This window comes from Hemicordylus capensis, chromosome 4 (genome assembly GCF_027244095.1).
Source record: "Hemicordylus capensis ecotype Gifberg chromosome 4, rHemCap1.1.pri, whole genome shotgun sequence".
In the NCBI taxonomy this organism is placed as follows: domain Eukaryota; kingdom Metazoa; phylum Chordata; class Lepidosauria; order Squamata; family Cordylidae; genus Hemicordylus; species Hemicordylus capensis.
In genome coordinates, this window is record NC_069660.1 from 156,414,835 (window position 1) to 156,437,049 (window position 22,215).

Here is a 22,215-nt window from a genome sequence, read left to right on the forward strand (position 1 = left end):
CAAAGTTGATTTGATTTCAAGGTTGAGGCGAGGAGAGCTGGTTAGGAGAGGAGAGCTGGTCTTGTGGTAGCAAGCATGACTTGTCCCCATAGCTAAGCAGGGTCTGCCCTGGTTGCATCTGAATGGGAGACTTGATGTATGAGCACTTCAATATATTCCCCTCAGGGGATGAAGCCACTCTGGGAAGAGCAGAAGGTTTCAAAGTTCCCTCCCTGGCTTCTCCAAGATAGGGCTGAGAGAGATTCCTGCCTGCAACCTTGGAGAAGCCGCTGCCAGTCTGTGAAGACAATACTGAGCTAGATAGACCAATGGTCTGACTCAGTATATGGCAGTTTCCTATGTTCCTTCCTAAGTTCCTATTTGTTGAGCCAAGCCAAGCCAGCTGTTTTCAATGAATCAATTTGTGTTTTTGCAATTTGATCTGAGCTCAAATCGAATAGCACACCTCTACCAGTTGCACAACTTTAACCAGCCTGCTTCATTACACATAAAGCATTCTACATTTTTAGATTATGTCTAATCACCTAAGGTTTCTATCAGATAGCTTTTAATATCAAAGATCTACTGTCACCCATGGAGCAAAGTTATGAGAACAATTTGTTATGGGGCAACTAACAAATAAAGATTATTATTATTATTATTATTATTATTATTATTGCATTTATCCCACCTTCTCTTTGGAAAGAATAAGGCAATAGTCATGGAGTTCCCAGACAGTCTCCCATCAAAGCACTGACCAGACCCTGCATCAAAGCCTTATTCAAAAACAAGTAGAGCATCCAAAGCAAGCCCAAAAGCCCCACCCCAGTCCATCATGCATCTTCCTCTCACTCACAGTTACAATGTTAACCTCTTAAGACAAACACTGCTGAAACTGTGAGCAGCACAGGAGGGGAAGAAGGTGAGTGACGGGCTGAGTAAGTGACAGTTAAGTGACACTGGACACTTGTGTAGAGCATCCTTTTTCATAGCATCCAAATAAGGCTCAAGTTACTGCACCATGTGCCTTCAGAGTATCATCCTCCTGCCCATGCTCTTAGGTCTTCTGCTGGAGTCTTACTCATCTGTCAGAAGTTTAGTTGATTACAGCAAAGAGCAAGACAGCTTTTTTCATACCTCTCTCTCTCTCTAGAATATGCTCCTAAAAGAGGCTAACATGGAATGTAAAATGCAAGCTGTGAAAACCTTGTTTCAGAAGGCACTTCACTGACCAGCTGGATTATTGCAGGATTACTGCTGCGACTTTGGGCAGTGGGAAAATTGTTAAAAGGTTTGCTGTCTTAAATGGTTAAATCAGTCATTCAAAAACCTTTAGTTTAAGATACGAGTTAAAATGCTTTATATTTTCACTCGTGCAATAAAAAACATGGAAACTGTTCATTAAGGTGCCCGTTTTAAGTTTCATACCATATAAGCTCTAAAGACTTTGTACAATCTAGTATATTATGCTAGCTTTAGAAATGAGGCTTCATGGACCCACATTTTGCCTTGGTCTTTCAGCTGGACATTGAGCTGGGGAGGGTTGCATCCAGGCAGAAATTCAAAACATGCAGCTTCCCAAATCACATTCTAGAGATGCCCCAATGAATTTCTGCCTGATACATCTCTACAAGACACAGTGCTTCCCCAAAATGGCACTGATACAGTAAATAGCCAACCAGAAATTCAGCATACCTTCTTAAAAATATGCCAGGTGTATCTCTAGAAGGCACAGTTCTTCCCCCAAATGCTATGTACTACAGTAAATTTCCAGGCAAAAATTTAAGACACACAACAGTTTCACAGATCATTCATTCAGGATGCCTTTCTCCCTCCTGTCTTCATGCTGCTAGCAACACAAGTGCTTAACCCTCAGTCTGAACGAAGCAGGGAGGAAAGCTTGCTAAGATTGCACTTTTCTTGTGTGAACTTCTTTGTGTCCTGTGTAACTACAGTCCACTACATGCCAGTTCAGAATAAGAACGTGAGGAAGATTACAGCAGTTTGTGTTGGTAAAGTGGGATTTCAGACATCAGAAATCTCAGCCCCCACCATCAGGAGGAATCAGAACACAGGGCAAGTACCCCAACTGGTGTGGTGGTGGTAGTGTGGGCCCTTTAAGTGTCCATCCAGCACTGGTGAGGGGGCAGCTAAGGGTCACAGTGAATCTCAGGGGCTCTGGGGGCAGGCAGGGAGTGACGCAGGGCAGCCTGAGATGTCTGCACAGCAGCTAGGATGGCATGTGGGAATCTAGGTGCGGCGGTTACACTCAGAGCTTCTCCCATGGGAGAATGCTGAAACAATTTCTCATCCTAACTATACTGGCATAGTATTAGTTGCAGTGATCTGGTATATAGCACAAAGACAGTTTGATAATGGTAGACATTAAGACTTTTAGTACAGCAAAATGTAATGCTGTTAGAAGTCTTATGAAGAAGAAAAACTAGAAAAAGAGTGAAGAAAACTGCCCCAAATGATCTCTTTATCTTTGTTCTTTAGGGTGCTTCCAGACATCAATCAGCAGTTGTAGCACCCAAAGAGGTGCTTCCTGTTACACAATCAGGGCATAACACATCTACCTCCCATGCCAAACGTGAAATTTCCCAGCCACCAAATATGTGGATTTGCATGCAACTAGCATTCTGGCTTAGAGTGCTGAGCACCTGCAAACCCATTTGTGGAAGGGCCCATCCAATTCTATAATACATACCTCTCCTACTTATTTTCCTAGTAGTACTAGCAGATGGCTTCTTGGCATCCATGACAGAATCCAACACAGCTGTGCTGGTAGGAGCTACTTCCAATTTGTTTTCAATGTGTCGCAGCTAGAGTTTATATATAAATATATATAAATCAGTTCAATTTCATAAGAAAAAGGTGTTTAACCACTACCACACTCATTTAAAAAGTAGGCAAATCACAGCTTTACAAACTGGGTGGGTTGCATAACAGATGGCTGGAATATTCTCAGCACAAGTAGAATGGAGCTGGGTTTGTGCCGACAACATTTCAGCACCCCTCTGTATAATCTAGTATAGTCTCATGACTGGAGTCCAATTTGAGTATGAAGATTAGTTCAAACTAGGTTTTACTGTAGACATCTTTAAAAAGAAAACCTTAAACAACATTTACAGTGCATTGATGACTTTAAAGGATTTTACTATCAAGTTCTATTAAAATATATGCATTGAGAATGAAAATCTAGTACACCAATTCTAGATGCTAGAGGAAGTACAGAACAGCACGTAACTCATAAGTTCCTGTTCATACTGTTATTTCCTCCTCAGTACTTATTCAGCCTGAGGAGGAAAGAATCAAACAGCTCAGTTTTATAAAGTCACTTCAAGACTGCAAACCATGGCTTATAAGGCTGCAGATAAAGTAAAACCCTATCTTTTGAAAGGCATCCACTTGCTTCCCTCGACAAAGAAACACCATTTGCTGACTTTCAAGAAATCCATATTAGCTTTCCCAGAAGCTGTTCAGCTACTAGAATTTGCATGTGATAGATACAATGCCAACCACAGCTTTCAACACCTTCTCACTGACTAAAAAGTCCTTGCTCCCTAGTTCTCCCAACAAACCACCTCATTTTTTCTTTAACAAGTTTAGAACTATGGAGAAATTGTACCTCTGTAGTAACTATTTAGTGGGATTAACCTTTTCATGAACTTAAACCACCTACTATAATGACATGACACCTCCCTTCACTGAGAGGACTGGTTGTACTGACCATTTCATGAGAAGGAGACCACCTATCTCCACTTAATCAAATGTTTACACAGAAGAGAACATGCACAGCATCTCCTAGCCTTTCATGAAACAGAGAACACCTCTCTCCACTTAATAAAGCCTTTGAGCCCACCCCCTTGAAACAATATGGTATGTTTATTACAAAAAGAAAGAGAAAAGGAGCGCTTCTGAGAACACACAGAACAGCTCTTTGCCAGCCCACCCTGATGTGATATGTGGCTTCTGTACTCTAATTCAATGGCTTCTCGCATAAAGGATTAGGGTCATTAACCCCACCTTTGAGGGACATTAACTGCTCCATAAGCATTCCTTTGCCAGGTCCAGGAACACTGACCTAGCATTGCCTCAGGAAAAAGCCTTCCAAACTAAACAGAGCCAAAGCTAATTCAAAAGGATAATTCAATCGCCCGCTACCCCCACCGACTGTATGTTCTTGAGGAACACCATGATAAACTGAAATGAAACTGAAAGCATATGGGAAAGTATGTAGGGCTGGGGAAGACCCTTGACTGTAACTCTGGAGAGCTGCATGCCATGACAGTCAGTCAGCGTACATAATACTGAGCTACATGGTCCAAGGGTGTGACTCAGGAAAAGTCAGTTTCCTAGGGCCCATTCCTTATCTATGATTCAGGCTATAATTGATGTATATGCACTGCAATAAAAAGAGAGACCTCACAAGCAGTGCTCTATATTTCTAGGATTTCTACTTTTCAAATACATTTTAAACAAAGTACTCTGTGCATTCTCAGGAGCATTGTGTCCTTTTCTCTTTATTTTTTTGTAGCAAACATAACATTTTGTTCCAAGGGGAGTTTCATTAAGTGGAGAGAGGTGGTCTCAGTTTCATAAAATGGTCAGTAACTGCTGTCCATTTCCTGCATTTCATTTAGTGAAGAAACATGACCTCCTTCGCATGAAATGGTCAGAAATTCTGTTCACTTAGTGAAAGGAAAGTGTCACTCCAGGAAGTGGTTTCAGTTCATGAAATGGCACCTTTTTCACAAAAAGGTTAATTCCATGAATGGTTACAACATATCCAATATGACTATGAGGGGCTTCTATAGATTTCAGTACTAAAAAAATACTTACTGCTGCTTTAGTCTGCGAAAAAGCATCCCATACTGTGGTTAAATCTGCAAAAAGAATTCAAAGCAATTTCATGTTAGTTCAATGCATCTTCATGCAAATATTTGGCATGGCTCAAATAGTTATTTTAAACTAGTCTATCCCCATTAGAATATGATTTTTTGCACACTTAACTATTGAGCATTGTCACCCGAACAAAACAAACGTTATCCTTTATATAAAACAAAACAATCAGAAGCTCATGTTTTTAACTTATTTACATGAGACAAAATACATTGTCTGTAAATAAGTGCAATGATACTTTATGCACAGGAAAAAGCATATAAAAAGTAGTCCCTTGAGCTTAACACTGTAGAAGCATCTGGCTTTAAAAAAAATACAAAAAATAATTAATTGGCCAGCCAAAATAAATTAGCTTCTGCTTGAACAAAATTAACACATCATACTTATGGTTCCTATATAAATAGCTTCTTTTCTACTAAGTAGGATGGCAGATGTGTAGTCTGCAAAGGATTCTGTTAAAGCTGTGCACAACTTTCACTTATAGCCATGCCAATTCCAGCAATCAGAACTGTCGTTTTATTACTCTTTAATGCAGTTTTAAAGATCAGTTTTTATTGAAAAGTTTGCAAGTGATAACCTGGATGCATATTAACAGAAGCTGGAAGCAAAGAAAGAGAGAGCCAACAGCCTGTGGTCTAACCACTTTCCCCAAATCAGAAGGCATTTGCACTCCAACACTATTGGGAAGCCATTGTTCCAATACAATAAGCACATGCTGCCAAGTCTAGCAAAACTGTTTCCCAAGTTAGGAAAAACAAAAGAAAGCCCTACCTCTGATGGAATCCCTACTCTGGGAGGACCTTGTATTTTGTAAAGGCACCTCATTAGGCTTGTTGCTCCACATCCTGTCAATTCACCTGCAATATACAAACATTCAAAGCAGGGTTAATCACCACAAGAACACATATGTTGATCATTAAAAGGGGGGGTAGATTTTAAACCTCCAAAATATGTTCTGTTAAGCAAAGTTCACTGTAATTACAAGAAGAAACTTAAGAAGCACTCTATCGGACCAAACCAAGGTCAATCTCCCCAGCTAACTGGGCAAAGAGGCACCTTTTTAATGTGGTGATTCTCTTTATTTAGCAGGGGGGGAGTAACTGGCCCTATCCACCCCAGCACTGTACTTCCAGTGCCTGCCTTATGTTTCTTTTTAGATTGTGAGCCCTTTGGGGACAGGGAGCCATCTTATTTATTTATTTATTATTTCTCCATGTGAACCGCTTTGGAAACTTTTGTTGAAAAGCAGTATATAAATATTTTTTGTTGTTGTATCTAGTCCAGCAACCTGTTTGTAATAGTGGCCAACGAGCAATCTTTGGAAGCTTAATAATAATAATAATAATAACAAAGATGATGATGATGATGATTCAGTTTCTGACTGGGACTTTCCATACAACTTCAGATCGTCCACGTAGAGCAGATGGTTTATTTTACTTGATGTTGTAGATGTTTGGTATCCAAGGCCTGTTTTGTTTAGTATTTGTGAAAGTGGGGTCATGGCCATTACAAACAACAGAGGGGATAGTGAGTCCCCTTGGAAAATACCTCTTCTAATGCTAACCTGTCCAAGTGCCTCGCCATTGATTCTTAACTGTGTAATCTATTTGCTCATTGCTTTATTTTATAAGTATCTCAATGTTTTTGCTGACACCAGTTGTTTCTAACGTATTATTCAGTAGCGATATAGCAATGGAGTTTGGACTAGACAAGTGTGCTGCATTAACAATGAACAGAGGGAAAGTGACAAACACAGAAGGAACAGAACTGCCCAATGGAAGCAACATCGAGAACCTGGAAGAGAAAGAACATTACAAATACTTGGGCATTCTCCAGGCTGATAACATCGCACACACACTGAAGTTAAAAGAAAAATGGGAAGGGAATACATCAGGAGAGTTAGAAAAATCCTAAAGTCCAAACTCAATGGCGGGAACAACATATAAGCCATAAACATCTGGGCTATACCTGTTATCAGATACACTGCAGGAATAATAGACTGGACCCAGGCAGAGCTAGAGATGCTAGATCATAAGACCAGGAAAATCATGACCATCAATCATGCTCTGCACCCCCGCAGTGATGTCAATAGGCTATACCTTCCTCGCAGCTCAGGTGGAAGAGGAATGCTGCAAGTCCATCAAACGGTAGAGGAGGAGAAAAGAGGCCTTGAAGAATATATCAAGGACAGTGAAGAAGATGCATTTCAAATGGTCAAGAACAAGAAACTATTCAACACCAATGAAAGAAAGCAGGCCTACAAGAAAGAACAAGTCAAGAACCGAGCAGAAAAATGGAAAAATAAGCCACTGCATGGTCAATATTTGCACAATATAAGTGGAAAATCAGACATCACCAAGACCTGGCAGTGGCTTAAGAATGGCAACTTGAAGAAAGAAACAGAGGGTCTAATATTGGCTGCACAAGAAAAGGCACTAAGAACAAATGCAATGAGAACAAAAGTAGAAAAGTCAACAACAAACAGCAAGTGCCACCTTTGTAAAGAAGCAGATGAAACCATGGACCACCTAATCAGCTGCTGTAAAAAGGTCACACAGACTGACTACAAACAAAGGCATGACAAGGTAGCAGGGATGATACACTGGAACATCTGCAAAAAAATACAAGCTCTCTGTAGCCAAAAATTGGTGGGACCATCAAATTGAAAAAGTTGTAGAAAATGAAGATGCAAAAATATTATGCGACTTCCGACTACAAACAGACAAACACCTGCCATACAATACACCAGATATAACTGTAGTCGAGAAGAAAGAAAAACAAGTTAAAATAATCGACATAGCAATACCAGGGGATAGCAGAATAGAAGAAAAAGAAATAGAAAAAAATCACAAAATACAAAGATCTACAAATTGAAATTGAAAGGCTGTGGCAGAAAAAGATCAAAATAATCCCAGTGGTAACTGGCGCCCTAGGTGCAATTCCAAAACAACTTGAAGAGCACCTCAACACCATAGGGGCCACAGAAATCACCATCAGCCAATTACAAAAAGCAACTTTACTGGGAACAGCCTAAATTCTGCGACGATATCTATAACAACAGCAACAACATTGACAATAAAATTCAGCCATCCCAGGTCCTTGGGAAGGACTCGATGTCTGGATAAAACAAACCAGTCAACAACACCTGTCTGACTATGTAAACAATAATCAATAATAATAATAATAATAATAATAATTAGGGCATGACTGTGATGGTCATCCTGTTTGATTCCAGCATCTGCTACCAAGAAGTATGCTGCCTCTGTACATGGAGGTTCCATGTGGTTATGATGGTTCATAGCCCCGATGGACCTATATTCAATGAATCAGTTTAACCCTTTGTAGTGATAGTCAGGCTTAAGGGAGCACTAGGCCTCAACAAGAGCAACCGCTTGGACAGTGGGCTTCTCCAAAGAAGGAAGGAAGGAAGCCTAGAAAAATCAAATCCCTGCAGCCCAATCCAGAGTGAGGGGCAGGGTTTACTGGACAACAGCCTATAAAGGAGTAGGGCAGGGGTGTCCTAGAGTTCAGTTCTTCCCTGGAGGCCTTAGAGTGAGGTCTGATCAGCAACTACTGTAAGAAAGAGAGAAAATAACAGCCTTGGGCTGGGGATCAACTGGAAGCTCCTTACCTGGAAAAGTAATTAGGAAGGATAGGGACCAGTTAGTTAGATGTGTCAGAGAATTTTTTTTTGCAAGTGCTTGGATCTGACTGCATGATTCTTGTAGTACTTGAGGAAGGATTTGCTTGAGTTTTCCTTATCAACCAACTATTAATAAATCCTTATTATTGTTAGAGTGTCACTCCTTATTGGGTCCTGCCCTAATCACACACCCCTGAAGTCCTAAGACTGCTCAAGCTTTACTTGTAGGGAAGGGTTTTCCACTTTATTATCCCAGAGTGAATCTGCTCATATTAAAAAGTGGGGACTCTTCACAGCTAGAGGAGAGATTTTGTATCCCCACCATCTGCTTTTGATAGTTACACCATTTTTATAAGAAGAGTGACTACAGGATCAAAACCAACTTCTTCCAGTTTACTGGCAACTCAATAAACTACTATGCTGCTTCTCCAGAATATCCTTTATGAATATCCTAAATACTACATTTCCAATTAAATTTCATATTTATCTGTAGAGAATGGATCACAGTCCCTGTAGAAACACTGAAAATTTCAAGGACTGGGCACCAAGGCTTATAGCTTTGTCTAAGGCGAAGAAAAATCACCTTTGTCTAAGGTGAAGAAAAGTTATGGCCAGAGGTAAATGTGTTGCCTATATGATCAAACATGCTACAGCTACAGCTACAAAGAAACATCCTTTAAAATCCCAACATTTGTAAACACTTTTCAGTTTCACTATTACTGCCAGACCCATCCCTCTACATTTTAGGACCTAATATAGAAGTAGAATACTCTATGTACAGTATCTATAACATTTGGGTCCTGAAATCAGAAAAGAAAAGCATAACTGGGCCAGAAAATAAAGCTAAAATTACTTCAAGTGTAAACTTAACTATGAAAATAATGGTTAGAATGTGAACAATGTTGTGCTGTTGTTTTTTTGTTAAGTGGAGTTGGAGGGAAGAGGTGACCAAAATAAGCTCTGAATTGAGATCATATAAAGTAGTCCACAAAGCCTAATCTAACGAAGACTGACATTTTTAAATAGGGAAAGAACTGACCCCATTCAATACAGGCTCAGTGTTTCCTCTAAGGCATGCACGCTCAGAGGTTTTTTCATGTCTGCTCAGTTAATTTTAGATCCCACTCAGGTTGAATCAGGAAGGCCCCCCTCTGAATGCATGTGTGCATACACTGCCTGGATACTGCCACCCAGAACAAAACTCATTCTGCACACAGATGAAAAAATTTAGAGAACACTGGGCAGCAGCCACTTCTGGAGGATTTGTTAAATATCAACTGTAACCTCCTTGTCTAAAATTAACCTTGGTCTAAAACTTAGAGGCATAGTACAACAGTAATCTGCTGATCATTTAAGAGAGAAGAATTAATAAAGAACTGTCTTACAAACTGCAAAAATTAAAAAAACCTTCAAGAAATACGATTTAAGGTAAGTCATTTCAGAAAAGCACTGCTACTCCTATTTTCTAAGTATCAGACAGTATTGTTCAAACTACTAATCAAAAGGAAGTTTGGAGCTGAACAAAAAAGATAAAAAACTTGACACACTGGAAAATGTGAGTGACCCTGCCACACCAACAATATGGCAAGAGGTAGAGGAGATGGAGAGCGAACACAACAGCTGTAGCTAATGCTCTGACCATAGTGCCACTTCAGAAAAATGCCATACCACTGTCTCATATCAAATGTTATACCTTCCATGTATTAAATTGCAAATATTTCAACAATTTTCATCAGCATATTGGCAGTTGAGTTTTCCTAATTTTTACAGTAAATACGGAAGAAAATGTGGAGGAAATCACTCATGATGAGTGCCCTATCAAAATTTAATTTTATTCCAGAAATAGTCAGCCCCAAGTATAAAAGTGGTCCTTTTAAAAAATCTTGATATGACTATTTCAAAAACTTTATACTGAGTCTATTGATCTATCTCATGTGAGATAGATTTTAGTCTACTAGCAGCCACTCTCCAAGGTTTCAGGCAGAGTTCTGTTCCCTAATACTTGAGGGCCAAACTAGAAACAATGGTGACAGATCCAGGTGTTTGAACCAGGGATCATCCCATTAAACTCTCACAACACTAGAACCATGGATCAACCCATGAAATTTAAGACCAACAAAAGTGCTTTTTCCACACAGTGCAAAAAGTAATTAATCTATGGAATTCTCTGTCACAGTATGTGGTGATGGCCACTAGCTTGGTTGACTTTAAAAAGGGCTTGGACAAATTCATGGAGAACAGGTCTATCAATGGCTACTAGTTTAGTGGCTATAGGCCACCTCCAGCCTCAGAGGCAAGATGCCTCTGAATACCAGTTGCAAGGGAGCAACATCAGGAGAGAGGGTATGCCCTCACCTCTTGCCTGTAGGCTTCTCAGAGGCAGCTGGTGGCCACTGTTGAAAGCAGGATGCTGATCTAGCAGGTCTGTTCTTAAGGAAATGTCAAACGCTCAAGCTAAGGTGAACTGAACCAGTGGCACTTTCACTATATTTACATGTTTGGTTGATTTGTGCATACTTTGATAAACAGGGAGAGTGTGCACACATGAAAAGGACGACCAAATGCAAGGGATAGAGCTTCTTTAATACTTGTGTAGCAGATTGTATTTCAAAAAGTGTGTTTTTACAGTCCTGCATATATATACACACACATATACAAGAATCTTGCCCTCCTTTATATCTGGTCACTCTAAAGAGAGGAGGAAGAGACAGGCATTTACAATTAAAAACAATGAAGTAAATTCCAAGTTGCAGTTGGAATTAAAGATGGGAAACTGGATCTTAAAACCCTGAAGGTTTCCACCTTATCAGAAGTACACTCAGGAGAGGTAAAGTACACTCAGGAGAGTCTGAAGTGCATCCACTTTTCAAAGATGAATGTAAGCATCCAGAGTTCAAAGAATATCATGCATCAAAAGTGTGTTTTTAAACACACTGTAATTTGAACAAAGGCCATCACTTAAACTATCCAGTGGATTTAATGGACTATGTTCTGAAGTCCTAGAGTCAAAGAAGCAAAGTTGGAGGAGTTTATACTTCTCCCCAGAGTTCTGGGAGTTAAAGGACACTATTTGAACCTCAAGGTCTAGTCACACAGCTGAATTCTTCCAAGAGTGTTGCACAATGGTCAAAGAGCAGATTGTAGCGCTCTCAATTCTGCACAAACTCTACCTATTTCCTCCTACACAAGATCTGAGATCTAACCCCCTTAGTTATTTCACTGTGTGTTTGAAGTGGGGTTTGTTTATATTTATTTAAAATTTTTATAACTTTAAAAAAAAGAATGATTACAAGCAAAAAGAAATGCGGAATATTCCAGTCACAAAGTTATATAATTGCAGTAATTTATCAGTAGCAGATCTAGCAGGTAAGTATTACCAAATGAATTAACCAATATAGTATTTCATTCAGTAATCCAAAAACCTTCGGTTTAAGATGAGGGTTAAGATACTTTACATTTTCACTCGTATTGTAAAAAGAATGGAAACTGCAAGTTAAGGTGCCTGTCTTAACTTCTGCACCATATAAGCTGCAAAGACTTTGTAGTCTGGTATATGATGATGGCTTTAGAAAAGAGGCTTCATGCACCCACACTTTGCCTTGATCAGAGATGCATCAGGCAGAAATTCATCAGGGCCATCTCTAGGAAGTGATTAGGGAAACTGCACCTGTCTAATGTCTGCCTGGATGCATCCCTCTCTAGACCAATGTCCAACTGAAAGCTTTGATGAGGGCCTCTGCTTCCCCACTTTGGTGGGGTTGAAAGAAAGGGGGCAGAGGAAGAAAACAAATGCCCATAGGAACATAGGAAACTGCCATATACTGAGTCAGACCATTGGTCTATCTAGCTCAGTATTATCTTCACAGACTGGCAGCGGCTTCTCCACGGTTGCAGGCAGGAATCTCTCTCAGCCCTATCTTGGAGAAGCCAGGCAGGGAACTTGAAACCTTCTGCTCTTCCCAGAGCAGACTGAAAGGAAAGTGAGAGGGAGGAATGGTTGTTCAACTATACAAGTGCCAGAATGCTCATAAACTGTTAAGCATTAAGCAGGTGGTTTGACTGGATTCCCTTCTAGATCCCCTTTAACTCTATCATGAACTGAAGTCATGAATTGTCCCCATTGCTAAAGCCGGGTCTGCCCTGGTTTGCATTTGAATGAGAGACTACATGTGAGCACTGTAAGATATTCCCCTTAAAGGATGAGGCTGCTTTGGGAAGAGAATCTGCATGTTTCCAAGTTTCCTCCCTGGCATCTCCAGATAGGGCTGAGAGAGACTCCTGCCTGTAACTTTGTAGAAGCCACTTCCAGTCTGTGTAGACAATACTGAGCTAGATGGACCAATGGTCTAACTTGGTAGAAGGCAGCTTCCTATGTAATTGCCATTTGGGTACTTGTAACATGGAATGGTAGCTTCAGTTGCAGGATAGTGTCAGTTGTGTAGACTCCATGTATTCCAGTGAACAGACAAATCTGAGACCACCACTCCATTGCTGACAGCCACCCAGCTCTAAGGTAGTAGTGAAACTGGAATTAACCACACCATAGGTTACCACACCATATCCATATTGCTTAAATGTGTCTGTTAAGAGCACTGCCAATAACAGCTGCAATCTTCTGGCATTTTGGAACTTGAGCAAACATGAAGGAAAGAGGAAGGAAGAGAGAAAGATGCATGTCTCTTTCTTCCCTGTTTTTGTCTTATTGGGGTGGTGATACTTCAAGGCATCCCCAAGCCATGAGAAGCCAGAATAGCCTTGATTAGTAACTACTCAAGCCAACAGCAGTGAGGAAGCTGAAACAGTGGGGAGGACAGGAAGGATAAAGTTCCCTGCCTCACAGCAAATCACTGCATCCTTCCCGTCTGTGCTGGACATTGTAAGTTTTTCAATAGCTACCAGCAGTTTTCTCCTCCTTCCTTCTACTTTTCAATACCCTCCCTCACTCCAATTTCCAATACCCAAGCTGTACAGCAGTGGTTCCCAACCTGGGGTCCTCCAGATGTTGCTGAACTACAACTCTCAGTCCCCCCAGCTAAATGCAATATCTCCCGGCCTCCTCAGCCCCAATGCCCACAAGTACTGGTCTGAACTGATCAGCTCTGGCTTATTTGAATGTACCCAAGGTTTGAAGTTGGGTTCAGATCACAGAAATACTTTGGTTAGAATAAGCCAGGATAGGTCAGTTCAGACATCACAACCCATCCTGGATTATTTCAACCACAATCAGAAACAGGATTATTCTGAGTAGTTTGCAAGCAGCATGGGGGGAGTGCACACTCCAGAGGCTGAGTTGCCATACAAAGTCAAGGGCTACCTTAGTTCCACATGACTTCTAAACCTGCTTAGTGTATCTAGCCCTGGTCATTGTTTTGCCATGTGGACAGTGGTAGAACTAGAAAAGGTACAGAAAAAGCAAATCAGAATTATCAGCAGGGTGGAGCACCTTCCTTACAAGGCTATGGTGTTTGGACCTTTTTTAAGTTTCAAAAAATTGACCACAAGAGTGGGGCAGGACATGATATAGATTTATAAAATTACGCATGGTGCAGAGAAAGTAGATTGAGAAAAAATTCTCTCACTCCTCTTAATAACAGAACTCAAGATCAATGAAATTAATCGGCAATATATTTAGGACCAGTGTTCCCTCTAACAGGGATTCTCAGATGTTGTTGACTACAACTCCCAGAATCCCCAGTTCTGATTACTTTGTCTTGGGGATTATGGGAGTTGTACTCAACATCTGGGAATCCCTGTTAGAGGGAATACTGTTTAGGACAAACAAGAGGATATAGTGATGGCTACTGGCTTCATGGGTGGCATGAGATAAGGTGAGGCAGTTGCCTCAAGCAGTGAATTTCAGAGGCATCCAGAGGGTGGCAATATACCTTTCCGCTGCTTCACCAGTCTTTGTCTGCTTTCTGCTTCCCACTAGGGATGTGCACAGAACCTGTTTGGAGGCAAACCGTTTCACACGGCGGCTAGTTCCGCTAGTGGGGTGCAGCTTTAAGGGTGGGGGAGGATGCACTCCCACCCTGCCGCCGCTCAGTTTCTTAATCATCACCAGTAATCATGTACCTCCCTCCTTCCCCCTTCGCTACGCTTACTGGAAGTACCTGGAAGTAGCGGATGCGCCTGCGCGCACATTGCACCCAATGTGTGTGCCCACAAGTGCGGCGTGTGCACGCTCACGCATGTCGCACGCAGTCACATCCGCTACTTCCGGTAAACGTAGCGAAGGGGTGCGGCAGGGAGATACGCTGCTGCCCCGGGGGATGTTTAAGGAACTGAGCACCGGCGGGGAAAATGTGGCCGGGGGGGGGGGAGTGCATCCTCTCCCTCCCTTAAAGCTGCACCACCACCCTGCTGGTTCCGTGCACATCCCTACCTCCCACTGCACAGCCACCACTCAGCAAAAAGCCACCCCAAGATGGCTTCCACTTCTTATTGCCCAGCACGTACGCACCCTACCTCCCTTGCACTGGGCTAGTAATGAAATGGAGAAAGAAGCAGCAGAAGAAATTATTAATGGTCAACAGAAAAAAGTGAATGCTCTGAAAAGTGTCTCCTGTACTCTCTGGAAAGGGCAGTAGAATACAGAAGACATTCTACAGAGTAACTCTTTAATCATTTTTATACACCACCCACTGCCACAGTCTCTAGGTGGTTTACAACAACAAACTAAACCAAAAATTTAACACATTTAAAACATATATAAAATTTGAACTTAAAACAATAAATTAAATTCAACGGAGAAACTTCAACTAAAAAGCTTGGCTGAAGAGATGTGTCTTCAGTTGTTTCCTAAAAGCCATCAGGGATGAAGCAGCTCTAATCTCAGCAGGAAATGTGTTCCATAGCCCTGGGCAGCTACAGAGAAGGCTCACCTCTGAGTTGCCACCAGACGAGCCGTGGCATCCTCAGATGGACCTCCCCTGATTATCTTAACAGGCGGCAGCATTCATAATGAAAAAAGCATTCTCTTAAATACCTTGGGCCCAAGCTATTAAGGGCTTTAAAGGTAATAACCAGCAATTTGTATTTTGCCCAGAAATATACTGGCAGCCAGTGTGGCTCTTTCAAAACAAAAGTGATATGGTTTCTTCGGGACATCCCAGAGACCAGCCTGGAGGCAGCATTCCAAGGGCATAGCTATAATTGAACGAAAGGGTTCAACGAACACGGGCCCCCAGCTCCAGAGGGCCCTCCAGCTCCATCCCTCCCTATTTTCTTCATTATCTCCCTCAGTCTGGGGGGCCGCCAGAAAAAGGGATGAACACAGGCCCCCTCTCCCCTAGCTACGCCCCTGCAGCATTCCACACCAATTGCAGTTTCCAGACTCCGTACAAAGGCCACACCATGTACAGTACATTGCAGTAATCAAGCCTGGAGTTGACCAGCATGTGCACCACTGTCTTAAGGTCACACTCTTCCAGGAAAAGGTGCCGTTGGCATATCAGCCTAAGCTGATAAAAAGCACTCCTGGCCACCACCTCCACCTGAGACATCAAAGAGAGAGTTCTTCATTTCCTCTTCTGTTTCCTTCCCCATTTCATTAGTAGCCTGGCATGAAGGAGGTAAGAGAGTATATGATGGGACAGAAGGAGAAGGCAGAGGCAAGTGTTCACATATATGTCTCCACATACGTGTAGTGAAGCAGCCATTGCAAAGCACACAGGGGGGTGGCATTTTGTGCACAGGCTGCCACTAACTGGCTAAGATGACTTTAAAAGAGAATCAGAACAGGTATACCAACAGCTATTAAACATAACAGCTAAACCAAATCTCTATGTTCAGAGGCACCATGCCATTGAATGCTGGTTGCTGTGGGCAATAGCCTAGGATTACTGTTGTCCTCAAGCCTTGCTTATGGGGTTCCTAGAGGCTGCTGACTGGTGACTGTAAGGAAAAGGATAGTGGAGTAGGCACACTCTTGGATTGATCTGGAAGGGTCTTATGGGAGATATTTTAGCATGAAACTAATAGGCCATGCAGCCTGAACCTAACCATTATTACTCAGAAATACATGGGGCAGAGCTGTAATCCTGCACACCAAGTTCAGGTTCATTCCAAGAACCCGAGCACAGCTGCTGTCAGGGCCACCATGGGCACCCGGGAGCCACACACACACACACACCCACACACACCCCTTTTTCTGTCTCTGCTGCATGTGCATGGTGGCCAGCTGAGTGACAGGGGTAGGGCAGCCTACCACCCCACCACACCTGATGTGGGGAGAGAAGGGGCACCCCACACACACAGTGCCTTCCCTACACTACTAGTTTAATGGAACTGACAAGCCTACATACCACTACATACCATCGGTCCTTAACTTGGAGTGGATCATGCACTGAAACGGCAAGATCCTTAGGATCTTGTTGTTTTTCTGCCTCTTGCTGAACAAAACACCCAACACCCATTTTAAATAAAACAACAACATCACTCTGTATTCCAGTGACATAATGAAATTAATAAATGGATTCCACTTAGTTAATAAGTAATACAATCACTGCTTAAAAGGCACACAGAAACTTTTGGATTCACATTTCTCCTTAAACTTTCAGTTTTTCTTTCACGTTTTCATGTTGACCATAGCATCTGTTTACTTGTTACATGTTTTAAAGCCAATGCAGGGTAATTACGAATCTATTATGGTTCGTTGGGCCAAGACGGCCTGGAATAAGGGACCATGACCCTTTCAGAGGAACGAGACATCTGCCAAGCGACACTGTAAAACGGAGTGGCGTCCCTTTAAACCAGGAAGCAGCCAGTGACAGCCCAGGCCGGACTGCAGCCGGGAAGGAGCGACGGGGAAAGCAGGAGGCCGAAACCGGTTAGGGAGAGAGAGGGAGCAAGAGCGGGAGACCGGGCTGTGCCCGCCCCGGCCCGCGAAGCGTCCTGGCTCCCCGCCGCTCCTCTCTCCCCTCCTCTCCCTCCCCTCCCCTCCCCTCCCCTGGCAAGGCCCCCGCCGGAGAATCGGTCTCCGGGCCAATCCCGGCCAGATGAGTGACCAGCCCTCCGACCCGCACGCCTCACTTGTTCTTATCGCCACCTCCGTTCTTTCCTTCTCCTTCCCGGTGGCGGCGGCGGCGACGGCGGTGGCCGCCGGCTCATCCCGTAAGCCTTGGGTGTAGAGCGCTGCAACGAGGAGGAGGGGCGGCGGCGGCCCCAGCCAGTCGCTTTAGCGGCGACACCGCCGCCAGCCCGGCGCCATTACCGGCCAACGACTGACACACAGGCAGGGGGGAGGAAGGCGGGGGAGAGAGTGGGAAGGGACGAGGGCAGCGGCGCGCGGCAGGGCGGGAGCCGCCCCGGGAAGCCTCGCGATACAGGCCGAAGGGCTAGACCTTCTCAATATGGCGCACATAAGTCCCGCCTTTTTCCTCCCTCCATTTCGCGGATCGGACATGTTGAGTGTGGTCAAACTGTAGACTCCGCCTACCCCGCTAGCTGCCTCAAACGCTGAGAAGGCTAGTATACTCCCCAGGTGAGATTAGCACAAGCGTTACATGCTCCGTGGAAGAAGCATCTTCTCTTTGCACAAATATATTTCAGGAATTTTTGGTATCTTGTAACTTGTGCGAACAAACTCGCAGGGTGGTCAGTGACTCGTTAAAAACAAAATCAAGACTATATCACAGAATTGTAAAAATCATACCATCCGATTTATTTCGGAGTAAACGAGAGAGCGATTAAAGTCATACACCCTGCGATCACATACCTGCCAACATATCCCTATCTTCCCATTCAGGTGAATGGGAAAATAGGGACATGTTGTTAGCTATGTGATCATAAACATGTTTACTCAAAAGTAAGCTCTAAAGTCCAATGGGATATACCCCCAAGAGAAGTGTCCATAAGATTTCACCCGTGCAGCTCGAGGCTATGTATGTTTACTTGGAAGTAAGTGTTAAGTTTAGTGAGTCTTATTCCCAAGTGTTCAGAGGACTACAGCCTTAGCATACCAACTGAGATTCTTGTGTATTTCCAAATGCATCTATTCGTAGAGCAAGGATCGCCACCTGAGTCTTGCCCTTCCTGGTTTTGTATTGCTAAATATTCCCTGCCTATTGTATATTAAATAGATCATAACAGTTTTATTTAATAAATTATTATTATTATTATTATTATTATTATTATTATTATTATTATTTAATAAATAATGCCAAATAGAATGTTTAATCAGAAAGCAGATCTAATTGTCCTTATTACAGAACAGCTGTAATAACTATCTGGATAGGAGTGGTGGGGGAGCGGGTGGAAGGGCAACATTGCCTCTCACATGCTTGTGGCTTGCGTTGAGTTGCGTCAGAACCAGCACCCCACCTAATGTGGTGTGCCAAGTCACTGCCTAGCTGCCCCCTCAAGCTCCACCTTCTTGGCAGTGGTACCCATCACTCAGGCTCCTCCACTCACTAATCTTGTTCTGGTTTCTGTCTTTTCCAAAGGAGTTCACTCCACTCCCTGCCCTAGAGCAGAACAAGATAAGTGGAAGGAAGAGCCTGAGAAACCCCAACACGACCACCAGATTGGGAAAGGGTGGTCCACTTCCCAGTGAGGCAGGGGAAAAAGAGAAAAAGGTGGTATGGAGTGTCCACCACCATTCTGCTGCCTAAGGGGGCCACCTCGCCACAGCTCATTGGCGGGCTGGCCCTGCTGCTCATGCCACACTCAAGAGAGTTAATTCAGAGATATAACCCAACATTTTTCCAAAAGGCAAAATAGGGACAACTGTGTTTTGCTAGGAATAGATACCAATCAAAAATACCAGTACTACCCTTAGTAAATACAGACAATTGGACTGTTTATTGATTAATAATCTGCTTTTAAACTAATTAATCTTAAACCTTGCTACATCTGCCTAGCTGCCATCATGTATTGAAGGAAATGTACAATAAAAATTGAATAAACTCTGCCATACAGTGTTAGAATTACATGTCTTTCATATTTCCCTTTTTATGCCCTATTACAAAAGCACACTGCATCAAAATTTTATTTTAAAAATCTGCCAGTAGTTTGTAGGCTCCCTTATGGAAATTTGCCATTGCCAAGTTAAAAGTGGCCAGTTAAACCATTGGTGTAGCTACCTGTCATGGTCAGTAACTGGGCAATACACACATACCCCCCACATTTTTTAGGTGCTGCCTCTGCCACTTCCTCCTCAGCCACTGTCACAGCTTACTCACCCACCCCACTCACCAGCCTACTAGCCATTCTGTGGCACCCAGTAACTGCCACTACCAGCATCAGTCAGCCCACTAGCCCACCCCAACAGCTACTCCATGGCCCCCAATAAGTGCCAGTACTGATCACCAGCCCCACTCACCCCACTTGCTGTTCTGCGGCCCCCATAAGTGCTGGCACCAGCCAATCGTCTTTACTTCTTTCCGGCCAAGGCGATATGATGACACCACCACACGGCAATGTCATTATATTGCCTCGGCTGGAGAGGAGTGAAGGCAGGAAGCCAGCGCCAGCACTTAGTGGGGGCCGCAGAGAGACAGGGGAGTGAGAAGATTAGAGGCCAATGACAGGGCTTGCAGTGGCACCCCCTGGCACCCCCATTGACCCATGTTCTTTGAACATGGCCGCTCAGTGGTAGCACCTCTGTCCCTGTAATCAACTAAACTTTATTTGATTAATCAATTGAACCTATTCAAAATTATGGCCAAGACAACAGATCCCTCTCGACTATAGGTCTTAATGTACTTTGCAAAGCTAGGAACATTGTGAAATCACATGAATTGTGATTGTGCTTATCTTAAAATGCATGTATGTCTGACATAAAATTAGCACAGACTCTTCCTTTACAGTCATTTGGCTCCACTAATTACATTATTTCCTCTAAAAGTGTGCGCACATGCACGCTCCTCTATAACTATGTGCATATCTACACACACACTCATACTTCTACCTACTGAGAAGACCATTCAATGCATTTGATGAAGGGGGTTGCAGTCTGTGAAAGCTTTAACTACAATAAATGTGTACATATTTAAGGTGCCACAAGACTGTTCCTTGCTTTTAAGGTGAGACATCCAGCCTCCTATGCTTTGCTGAGACTAATTCATATTCTTTCCTCCCACCCACCCCCACAGAAGAGATCTCTGAAAGCTATAGAGTGCCCAAAGATGAATAGACTTTTGTCCCTACCATGGGTCAGCTGGTCATAATAGAACATCCATTCTGAGGTGTGATGGACTGCATAAGGATGCCGTTGCATTTCTTTCGGCGTATTTGATTGTTTTCTCAAGCAATTGGCTTTCCCACATCTGTAATTCAAATGTAAAACCTAGAATGTACATGTTGCATATTAAAATGGTTATCTTCCACTGTCTGCCACCACATTAATAATTTTTACGATATATTCCAGGCATGAAAGTGTCGGTAACATAATTTGTGGAAATGCTCTCATGTGATTTCTGTACTGCATGAGAACCTGTTTGTGATGGCACTGCATGGTATCTAGAATATGTGGCTATTGCAGGGATAGCACCATGAAATGGCATTGCTGCACATACACAATGTTCTGGTCAACATGCAATCCAGTTCTATGGACACTTACTCAGAAGGAAGTCCCACTATTTTCAGTGGGTTTGACTAATAAGCAGTCAAAGAACTGCGCTGCTACAATATAAATGGAAGGTTATTAAATGACACTAGACTTCCCTGTGCTTGGGGATGAACCCCCACTTCATATGCAAGCCACTCTTTAGAAAGGTTCAGTCCATCAGTGCATGAACATTTCATTCTCAGAGAGGGTATGGCACCCACTTTGCAGGATAGTCTTCCTTAGGAGCATCAGGGCAGAACTAGACATTGTCTCAGCAAACACCTGTTTCCTAAACTCTATTTGCTGAGATAAGAGACTGTTGCTATGCAGCCCCTCCTACATCTGTCAATTCTCTTCTCCAAATGTCCAGCAGCAATTTCCCCCCTAGCTGGGCTTACTTCCAGTTTCAGAGTCCAGCTGTGGAAACATTGTCAAAAGCAGCTGCAGAGCAGGGTGTTTGCAGGGGGAAATTGGTGGGTAGGAGAATGATTAAGCAAGCGTCCATCCACTGATTTTCCCATGTGAGAGACCATTTCCCACCCCGTGTTTGCTTTAGGGAGAAAACGTGGAGTAGTACTGCCCCTGGCTGTCTATCACCCTGCTGGAAGGTACAATCTAGCTGTTTTCAAATAGCCTCCCCAGCTAAGGCCTTGCCTGGTTTACTAGTGTTTGTTTGTTTAATTGTGATTTTGTTTTTATTCTATTTTGCTTTGAGTATCTGGCGGAAAGACAACTGATAAATACAATGAATAGAATTCCATTTCATCTAAAGGCCATCTTCTCCAGCTCTTCCTTCATGTGTACAATCAGCATATGGAAAGAAGCAGGATCTCACTGAATGGCTCCGCCCTGCAACCAGCATGCAGTTGTTATCCCCATATGGTTGCATTTGTGTAGGTCTGTCCCTGTGTTGCACCCAATGTGCAGGTCTGGAGCACTGGCTGGGATGGGGCCAGCTAGTGCAATTCCACTCTCCTCCACATGCCAATTGAATATGTGGATTAAGCCTTCTGAAGACTCTCTGACCCTTTTCTTTGTAAATTAGGAAGGTTAGAAGCAAGGCTGTAACTTGTTTAAAGAAATATTTCTCAGTCAGATTAATTGCATTTAATTGATTTATAATAAATCTACATGAATA

General features: G+C 42.9%; 1 protein-coding gene and 1 long non-coding RNA gene across 5 annotated transcripts in view; one reads left to right on the forward strand and one right to left on the reverse strand.

Annotated features, from left to right (window-relative positions):
- The window catches only part of CEP350 (centrosomal protein 350), a 139,902-nt gene extending 122,063 nt beyond the window's left edge, over positions 1-17,839 (reverse strand). For 3 of the 4 annotated variants that reach the window (XM_053244150.1, XM_053244151.1, XM_053244149.1), the window contains exons 1-4: positions 17,561-17,839; positions 5,656-5,741; positions 4,825-4,868; positions 2,690-2,804 (exon numbers count right to left, since the gene is read on the reverse strand). In XM_053244150.1, coding sequence (XP_053100125.1) covers positions 2,690-2,804; positions 4,825-4,868; positions 5,656-5,728 — 232 coding nt within the window. In that variant the 5' untranslated portion in view covers positions 5,729-5,741; positions 17,561-17,839. The remainder of the gene's footprint in view (positions 1-2,689; positions 2,805-4,824; positions 4,869-5,655; positions 5,742-17,560) is intronic. The other variant, XM_053244152.1, reaches the window with a different exon arrangement.
- Positions 17,582-20,861, forward strand: LOC128322603 (uncharacterized). Its single transcript, XR_008305811.1, has 2 exons — positions 17,582-18,011; positions 20,623-20,861. It is a non-coding gene; the product is annotated as an uncharacterized LOC128322603 (long non-coding RNA).
- The last annotated feature ends 1,354 nt before the right edge of the window (positions 20,862-22,215 follow it).